This window comes from Prionailurus bengalensis, chromosome A1 (genome assembly GCF_016509475.1).
Source record: "Prionailurus bengalensis isolate Pbe53 chromosome A1, Fcat_Pben_1.1_paternal_pri, whole genome shotgun sequence".
NCBI classification, from domain to species: Eukaryota; Metazoa; Chordata; class Mammalia; order Carnivora; family Felidae; genus Prionailurus; species Prionailurus bengalensis.
Genome location: NC_057343.1, coordinates 20,139,790 through 20,149,388, shown reverse-complemented (window position 1 = coordinate 20,149,388; position 9,599 = coordinate 20,139,790). Strand labels below are relative to the sequence as shown.

The 9,599-nt window shown below is 46.0% G+C and overlaps 1 protein-coding gene across 2 annotated transcripts in view; it reads left to right on the top strand.

The window, feature by feature from the left end:
* Nucleotides 1-4,262: 4,262 nt before the first annotated feature.
* Nucleotides 4,263-9,599, top strand: part of SERPINE3 (serpin family E member 3) — a 34,779-nt gene continuing 29,442 nt past the window's right edge. Inside the window, exons 1-2 of one of the 2 annotated variants that reach the window (XM_043578183.1) lie at nt 4,263-4,549; nt 6,231-6,503. In XM_043578183.1, coding sequence (XP_043434118.1) covers nt 6,248-6,503 — 256 coding nt within the window. In that variant the 5' untranslated portion in view covers nt 4,263-4,549; nt 6,231-6,247. Of the gene's footprint in view, nt 4,554-6,230; nt 6,504-9,599 lie in introns of both variants that reach the window. The other variant, XM_043578173.1, reaches the window with a different exon arrangement.

The following is a 9,599-nucleotide window of genomic DNA, read 5'->3' as shown; positions in this document are numbered from 1 at the left end:
AATCTTAAATGCATATTGCTAAGTGAAAAAAGTCAGTCTGAAAGGGCATGTACTATATGATTCCACCTCCATGACATTCTGGAAAAGGCAAAACAATAGAGACGGTAAAAAGATCAGTGGCTGTTAGGGGTTGGAGGTGGGAGATGGGAAGGAACAAGTAGGCAGAGCGCAGAGGACTCCCAGGGCAATGAAACTGTTCTGGGGGCGCCTGGCTGGCTCAGTCGGTAAAGCATGCAACTCTTGATCTCGGGATTGTGAACTGGAGCCCCACACTAGGCGTAGAGTTTACTTAAAGAAAGAAAGAAAGAAGAAAGAAAGAAAAAGAAACTATTCTGCATGTTACTACATTGATGGACACACAACATAATACATTTGATAAAATCATAGAACTACACAACACTAAGAGGAACCTTGAAGTAAATCATGGACTTTAGTTAATAACAGTGTATCAGTTGTAACAAATGTATCACACCTATGCAGCAAATTAGTAAGTAGAGAACTGGGGCAGGGGGCAGAAGACAGGAGGGTGGTGTGGAGTGAGAGAAATTGTTTGATGAAGGGCTTGATGGGAACCCTGTACTTTCCACTCAATTTTTCTGGAAACCTAAACTTTCTTTTAAAAATAGTCTTTTGGGATCCCTGAGTGGTTCCTTCAGTTAAGGGTTGGACTCTTGATTTCAGTTCAGGTCATGATCTCTTGATCATGGGATCGAGCCCCATGCCCAGCCTCTGTGCTAACAGCACAGAGCCTGCTTGGGATTCTCTCTCCCTCTCTCTCTCTGCCCTTTCCCCACATCTGCACAAGTGAACACACAGGTTCCCTCTCTCTCATGAGCACATTCCTGAAAGGAAACAAAATAACAAAAGGGAAACCTTGCATGCACCAGTGTGATGATAGGGCATGAAATAAAACCCTCCACTTCCGAGGTCACAACACTGAATGACTTACTTCTTACAGGTTAGATAGAAATGAGCTCAGAATTTACATCCATTGTTCCTTGTTAAAGTTTCCAACCTTTATCCTACAAACCATCCAAAAAGATTCTTTGCCATCGATTCACATCCTGGTCAATTACATGGTGATTCTCAAAGCCCCTTTCTGTGCCAGCATGAATGTGACCTCAGTGGTCCTTTCTTTAGATGAGACTAGAGTTGGGTGCATTATCCAAAGAACCTGATTTTTTTTTTTTTTTTGCGTATCAGGGACCATGCAGGGGGCTTTACAGAAGCTGTCTCATTTAATGTGCAGAGTGAGAGGTGGGTATTATGATGCCATTTTGCAGAATCAATAACTAAAGCTCAGAGGAATTCAGTTATGTGCTGAAGGTATATAGTTAGTACGGAAGCAATTCCTTTTTTTTTTTTTAAGTAGGCTCCACACCCAGTGCAGTGCTTGAACTTACAACCTCGAGGTCAAGAGTCACAGGCTATACCCACTGAGCCAGCCAGGCACCCCAGGAAGCACTGACTTGCAGCCAGGCCTTTGTGCTGTCCACACCACGCCGTACTGAAAGGCGTTAGAAGCTGAGAAGGTGCAGTGGTTCATTTTGAGTCCGTGCACTGGGTACCTGTGAAGAACTGGAAGGCTGGGTGTCAGGCATCACCTGTGACAGAGGGAAACCCACTCTGTCTCTTTCCTGGAGGGACAGGCGGGGCCACCTGCCCTGTTTCCCTGGAAGGACTTGCTGGTTTTGTCCCCATCTGTGGCCCCGTGTGCTGGGTTCCCTCGTGTCGCTCCCTGGCTTACTCTAGCAGTGCCCGGGACTCCTCTGTTGTGCCCCCACAACAATTTGGTCACAGTGCCCTCTTTCCACGGCAAACTTCTCAAGGGCAGAGAAAAAATGGGGACTGTCCCTGTACAACCCCAGACAAGCAGCCCACACCACAAAGAGGAGATGTCCCTCTACTAATTACGTACTAACAGAACTCAAATGCGCCGCTTCTCTCCATCATGTAGTCGGTAGACCTCTGGGTTCGAAGGCAATTTGTTTATACCGGTAAGAAGTCAGGCTGGGAAAAATTAAAAATGATAATTAAAGGCACTGCACGTCACAGCAGTCTCTCTACATGTGATTCACCATAGCATTCCTGGTGAATGTGGGAGGACTGCACACACGTGATGAGCCAACAGTCTGGGCTGGGCACTAAACGTCCTCGAACCCCACAGCCAAGGGGGATTTCAAGCATCCCGGGGTGCCAGACAGACACCAAGACGGTGGCAAAGAGCGTGAGCCTTGGAGTCAAGTGTTCCTGCTTCAAACCCAGCTTGGCCTCTAACTGTGGGATCTTAGGCAACCACCTTAAGCTCTTTCAGCCTTACTGTTGTTATCTGCCAAATGGGGCTAACAATACATTCCTCGTAGGATCGCTGTGAGGACTCAGTGTAACTGTAAATGCAAAGTATATAACAGAGTATCTGGAATGCGATCTCAACAGTGTCGGCTATTTTTGTTGTTATAATAGTGTATAGATATCTCCAAGGACGGAGGCCTCCTTAGCAGTAACACCAACGTCCCTACAAGGTAGAAACGAGCGTGATTACCACAGAAATGGGCAGGAAACACAGTGGCTTACCCAGGGTCGCGGCTGAGTACACAAAAGAAAAATCGGTTGAAGTTCATCTTTCGTTCGTGTTGAAATGTTTAACCCATACAGGAAATACTTCTTGTGTGCTGAATTACCCTAGCATTTTTCCTTGAGAGCGTTTTTATTTTTATGATTTTTGTTTTTTTAATGTTTAGTTTTGAGAGAGAGAGAGAGAGAGAAGAGGAGAGGCAGAGAGAGAGGCAGAAAACAGAATCTGAAGCAGGCTCCGGGCTCTGAGCTGTCAGCACAGAGCCTGATGCGGGGCTTGAACCCACAGACCGCAAGATCATGACCTGAGCTGAAGTTGAATGCTCAACCGACTAAGCCAACAGGCCCCTCTTGAAAGCGTTTTTAAAAAGCAATTTAGAATAATATATTCTTAGACTTAGGAGGGCAATGTTGATAGAAGTCATGTAGCCCGACCTTTTTCCAATTTGGGAAATCTTTTTATAAGCATCCCCCTAACCCCACCATTGGCAAAGAGTGAATCAGCTTATGCTCAGATAACAGCCCTGGGGAACTCACAGCGTTGGGAGACAGCCCTTGTTAAGTTACCACCATTGTCCTTATGATCAGCTTTCTTCTGAACACTGTCAGCGTCGACATCAAAAGCCTGCACTCAGTGGGACAAGCCTCTGGGTCTCGTGAGAGCTGAGCCCAGGTTGCTGGTTCTGTTCTTTATCCACAGGACCTAGCACAGGGCCTTGGAACCTAGCAGGCAAGCGAGAGGTTATTTGTTGGATGGATGGGTGGATGGATGGGTGGATGGATGGATGGATGGAAGAAAGGAAGGAATGCCCTCTCTGGGTGCTATAGAATGAGATATATATACTTATTCCATTATCGTGCTATGGCTTAGAATCCAAAACATGCAACAATGCACTTTATCTAAATTCAGGATCTGGGGAGATGTGAAGTAAAACAATTATAGAACTGTAACTATTCTAAAACCGAAAAACTATCCCAGGCCCCAGGGTCAGAAACAAACCCTGCTTTAAAGCAAATTGCCCACTGATAATGGCGGTATGAGTAGCAGTCAGACCAAAAAAAAAAAAAAAATTTAACAAGCCTCATTCCATTTCAAACATTAACACTAACACATGCCTAAGAGATAATTACTAAGAATTGCATTCATTTCGAAATGTCACTTTCTTTGCTTTAACTTGTAACAACCTATAGCCTATCCTCTATTTTGAACTTAATACAATGCCTAAGACCTTAATAGAAATGTATGGAATTCTGAATTGGTCACAAGGACAGACTTTTGACAGAATCTGCTTATACTTGCTGCAAACGTGCACTTGCTCATGGACAACATAGTCTCTTTCTCAAATTAAGTCGTCGGATTTATTAAGTATTGCATGTAAGAAGAACAAGACTGTTAACAGTGCCCGTATTACGCATTTATTAACAATAAATAAGACAAGTTTCAATTTTATGAGGCCATATCTTGCATCGTTTCTTTTCTCTTCTGCAGAATTTCATTTGCTACACGTGTCCAGTGCCCAATGACTGATTTATTGTTTTCTCCACAGGAGGAGGGGAGAAGCATTAGGTACCTGGCACCCAGCAAACCCCGGGACCGCAGAGTTATCAGTGGAATTCCTCAAAGTGACAAAGGGCTAGATGAGGGGTTCCTTGCTGGTACAACCAGGTCACAAGCCTAAGAAGGCTTGACGGGTGTGGCTGGCTCCCTCCCCAGGGCCTGCTCTGTTTCCGATCTGGGCTTTGCTGGCCGGGGCAGTGCTTCTCCTGGCTCTCTGCAGGACCTCAGGCTCCAGGAATTTGGACCGAGTGGTAGAGACATCGCCGGCAGAGACGGCAGTTGCCAGCTTCCTCCCTGCGCTGTCTTGTGATTCAAAGCAGACTCTGCTCCACTTTTTAAAAAGGGGAGCACGTTAATGCTGGAGACCCACAAGAACAGGATCAAGCAAGGAGACACAACAGTCTGATGCAAGAGTCCGTGAGTAAGCATGGTGAACCATGGCGGGCAGGGATGTGGTCATGGGGAGCCCAGGAGCACAAGGGGTTGACTGCAGAGTGTCCTTGTGGGAGGTTATAGGAGCTGCAAGAACACTGGCACTGGGTCATTTCACAAATGACCCTGGGCTGGGACCTGCCACCTCCCAACACATACACAGAAAGACACCCCACACACACACATCCCACCCCTATGGTACTAAGCCATCCAAACACTATATGTGGGCTTGGCTGCAGGAAAAGTTAGTGAAGACAGGATGTTTTTCCACGTTGAACCTTTATCTGAAGTAAACACCATTGAGCCCAATGGCCTTATTTGCAAACGTATAGGAAGTGACTCCGGACGAGGCTTCTGTTGCACCAATCCTGTCTGATACCAAAGTTAGACAACTTAGCAAAACCTGTTGCAGGCTGTACATATGGCATAGTCATTGAAAACACCTTGAACTTTCTCTTCTTTGCATTAATTTCCAGCTAATGCTCTGCTCCTTGGAGAGGTGCCTTTCCTTGGTAGGAGTGATATTGGTATAACTCCGCTCTCCATGAAAGTGCTCTTATTTTATGAGAATAGTTCACATCACAAGCATGTGATATTATAGGTATAATTACCTCGTGTATCAATATCTTCATGTGCATTTCTAGCCTTAGTGTTTTATATACCACTCATGGAAGACCAGGGCTTGAGTCATGTGCTTTCCCCACGTGTTTTCTTTTCCTTTTCTTTTTTTTTTAATATAGTGAATCAACAACTCCATCACAAGTGCACTCCTTAATCCCCATCTCCGATTTAACCCATGCCCCCACCCATCTCCCCTCTGGTAACCCTCAGTTCTCTATAGTTAAGATGCTGTTTCTTGGTTTGCCTCTCTCTCTCTCTCTCTCTCTGTTTTCCTTTGTTTGTTTGTTTGTTTCATAAATTCCACAAAGGAGTGAAATCATATCGTATTTGTCTTTCTCTGGCTTATTTCACATAGCATAATACTTTCTAGCTCCATCCACGTCACTGCAAATGGCAAGATTGCATTCTTTTTGATGGCTGAATCACATTCCATTGTGTGGTATTTATGTGTACGTGTGTGTGTGTTTGTATCTGCCACATCTTCTTTATCCATTCATCAATTGATGGACACTTGCCCAGGTGTTTTCTTCAATGGTTCCCTGAGTGCCCTAAACCTCGTCCTCTCTGTATTTGAAAGACAGTGACAGCCACCTTGGAAAACTGTTGTCATGATTGAGAAAACACAAAGTCCTTTGTAGCATACTGTATATTTTTTTATTTTTGTTGATGATCATTATACATAATAGATATGGCACAGCTACAAGCTGGCTAAATGCCACGAAATATGAGTCAAGTGTACTTCTTACATGTCTTCTCCAACTCAATGGTTTGCTTCTGACCAGACCAGGACCTTGCCCAAGGTCATATATTTAGTAAGTGACGACAAAGCCTCAGCTCACAGTGTAGCCTCCCGGCCCCTATTTCTAATGCGGACACAACAGGATGCAGTAGAGGAGCGGGGGCGGGTGGGCCGGGGCGGGTAGGCAGGGAGGAAGGTGATACTGCGGGCACACCTCCCTCGGCCATGGCCAGTCCTGAACACAGACCAGTTCTCTGCGGGGTGGGACTTTCTGCCTCACCCTGGTCTCTTCCGTCTACACTGCAGGAAGATTCCCTGCCTCCATGCAGCCGGCCCTGTTCACGCTCTTCCTGCTTCACACCTGGCTCCGTGGAGGACAGGGCGACCTCCGTGAGGACCTGACCTTGCTGAAGACCGAGCTTGCGCTTCGCCTCTACCAGGGTGCAGCGGCCCCTAGAAATGAAACCAACGTTGTCATTTCTCCTGCTGGCGTGTCCCTTGCTCTGGAAATCCTGCAGTTTGGAGCCCAAGGGAACACCGGCCGGCAGCTGGCCGAGGCCCTGGGTTACACCGTCCATGGTAAGAGGGATGCTCGTGCCCCTGTTTGCTCTACTGCTCCCACTCAGGCTGCCTCAGGAGGTGGGATGTTCCCGAATCCAGTGGCTGGTGCTGGATGACCACCAGTGGAGAAGGGTGACCGCCTGGCAAGAATGCAGCAGACGGCATTCGGACTTCGCACTGTAGTCCCCATGATGATCTTTGAGTTTCTCTTCTAAACTTAGGTTCCATGCCAATTTTTCTTATATATTTTTTAATGTTTTTATTTATTTTTGAGAGAGAGACAGACAGAGCGCAAGTGGGGGGAGGGGCAGAGAGAGGGAGACATAGAATCCGAAGCAGGCTCCAGGCTCTGAGCCCAACACAGGGCTCAAACTCATGGAGCGTAAGATCATGATCTGAACCACGGTTGGACGTTTAACCGACTGAGCCATCCAGGGGCCCCTCCATGGCAGTTTTTCCAATTTCATGTCACAAGCCCTTCTGCAGTGCCTACCAGGTGCCAGGAAATGTCCGAAGCACCTTCCAAGTAGTAATTTAATTGTTATGACAACAAAATTGCCATTATGTCTTCTGATGCTCAGAGAAACCACATACAATTGCTAGCCCTGGATATGTGATGGAATTATATCATCATCCCTATTTTATTTTTTTAAGTTTATTTATTTTGACAGAGAGACATAGAGAGCAAGCAGGGGAGGGGCAGAGAGAGAGGGAGAGAGAATCTCAAGCAGGCTCCACACTGTCAGCGAGGAGCCCGACACGGGACTCAAACCCACAAACTGTGAAATCATGACCTGAGCTGAAACCAAGAGTCAGACGCTTAACCAACTGAACCACCCAGGCTCTCCCATCCCTATTTTATAGATGAGCCAATAGGCACAGAGAGTTTACACGACTTGCCCAAGGTCACATAGCTAGTAAGTTGCAGATTTGGGACTCAAGCTCAGGTTGAGGTCAGCCAGGTTGAGGTCAACCTAGCTTGCACTCAGGGCCTCCGGCTCAAAACCTGGCCTCGGAACCAACCTACCAACTCCATGCGAACACACATACACACATCGCTTTTCCTTCTCTATCTTAGAATAAGATACCAATAAAAAAGGATGGGCATTAGCCTTGTATAAATCAATATGTTTTAGGAAATCCAAGAACGAATACCAACACAGTGCTGGTGAGAGCTTCCTTTGAGCTAGAAGCTCGGGGTGGCAGGTAAAGGTTAATGCTGAAGACGCCAGGTCACAAGGCACCAATCATGTGTCCAGTTCCCCACGCCCCATCCACATCCTGTCCCCTGCCCAAACAACTCTCGTGACCCTGCTGGCCGGCTTGATTTTTCTCAGCAAGAATATCACAGAAATGCATATATCCCTGGTCTTCTTCAGCCACATGAGATCGGCTGCAGTGCTGATTCAAGAACTCAGTTCTTGAATGATGCGGTTCAAGAACTCAGCATCCAGACAGATAAGGAAAGCTCTGCACGCGAGCAGGTCAGTGTCACAGGAAAGATGCACACAGAAAGACACCCTCGTGCAGTGCAGCAAGTGTATTTATGTGACATAAATTAGCACAGGGCAGGGAATGATTTATTCCACTGGCTGAACAGAAAGACGCCCGGAAGACATGCCATCTGAGCCGGGTCATGAAGAATAGGCGTGTGAAAGAGAGACAGGCGTTTCTGCCTTAAAAGAGAGACTCACAAAAGTCACAGCTGGGGGGAAAGTGAGAAATGCAAGTGTGGCTATCCTCCAGAGAAAGGGAACTGATTCCAGTTGATTCTTTGTTGTCAGGTATAGTCAGGGTCCCTGGCTAACCGAATATGATGATTAACAGGGTTTCCATAGACCCCATTCGAGAATTACCAAATGTGAGGAATGCTTAGCAGTCAAACTCTGTGGAACATGATCCCACCATTTTGCTTACTCATAAACTGCTTTGTTATCTTATAGAACCGTGGCTCAATATTATGAACAGGGATGTGCAACTTCCAGAGCTCCAGTTAAGAGAGTACCCCCGTAGTCTGGTTTGACCCAACATAGCTCAGAGAATCATGTGCACTGTTTAAAACAACCCAGCAGTGCCCGCTACCTGCCTAGGTCCAGCCTTCCTTTCAAAAGTCAATACAGACCAGTAAAATGTATTAAAAGCAGGATCCAAAGCAACGCCAGGGTCTTGAGGCCTCTTTCCAGTTTAATCAACAGGAAGACCTATCCACATCTGCAGTGGGACACATCAGCACTGTCTTGTTCTCCCTGTGTTTCCAGCCAATACGTGACAACCAGGAGCTTTGCTAGGGTTCCCACCTGCGGGTCAGACAGGCACAGCATGAGACTCAGAACAGACCCCAGGGGTATCTACAAGGATCATCTTTGCTTTCACCGCACAAGACACAATTTCCTGATGTTCCAACTTCTAAGGAGTTCTGGTGCTTTCCTAGGTAAATTGATGAGAACACTTTAAGCTTTCTAGCTTTCTATTAAGCATAAGAATAATGCTAGGAACAGAGGCCTCAGAAATGAAGGTAGCCTGGTTCTTGGGAAAGAGTTCTGTTTGATGATAATATGAATTTCACTTTTACGGTTATTATGGCATTTGATCCTCACAGAAACCACATACATTAATTAATAACCCCAATTTTACAAATGAGACAAGAGGCTAACAGTTTGGCAAGACTCTGCAGGTGGAAGAGGCAGGAGTCAGGTCCCAGATTCTCTGACCCCAAATCTCATGTTCTTTCCAAAATTCCTTCATCCTACTCTAAGTCACTGAGCAGAAGCATAAAGGTATAAGGACATTGTCTTTTCTATTTTTCATCAGAGATATCCTCATTGTTCCCACAGCTCAACCAAATCCTCTGATATCATCCTCAACTTAGGCCTCTTGTAATTCTCAGGCAAGTAAAACATTAGCATCGCTGTTTGTAGTTTGAGAATTTTATATTCATGAACTTTACAAAGTCAGATTCAGTGTCACGTTCAGGAAGCTCAGTTCAACACATTGATTCAAAAGGAAGGCGCTCTCCACACTGGGCTCACAAATGAGTTAGAAGGCTCAGCCGCAGCAAGAGAAATTCATGAGAAAACATCATGTCTTCTTCTAGCACTTTCCTCCCACTCTGTG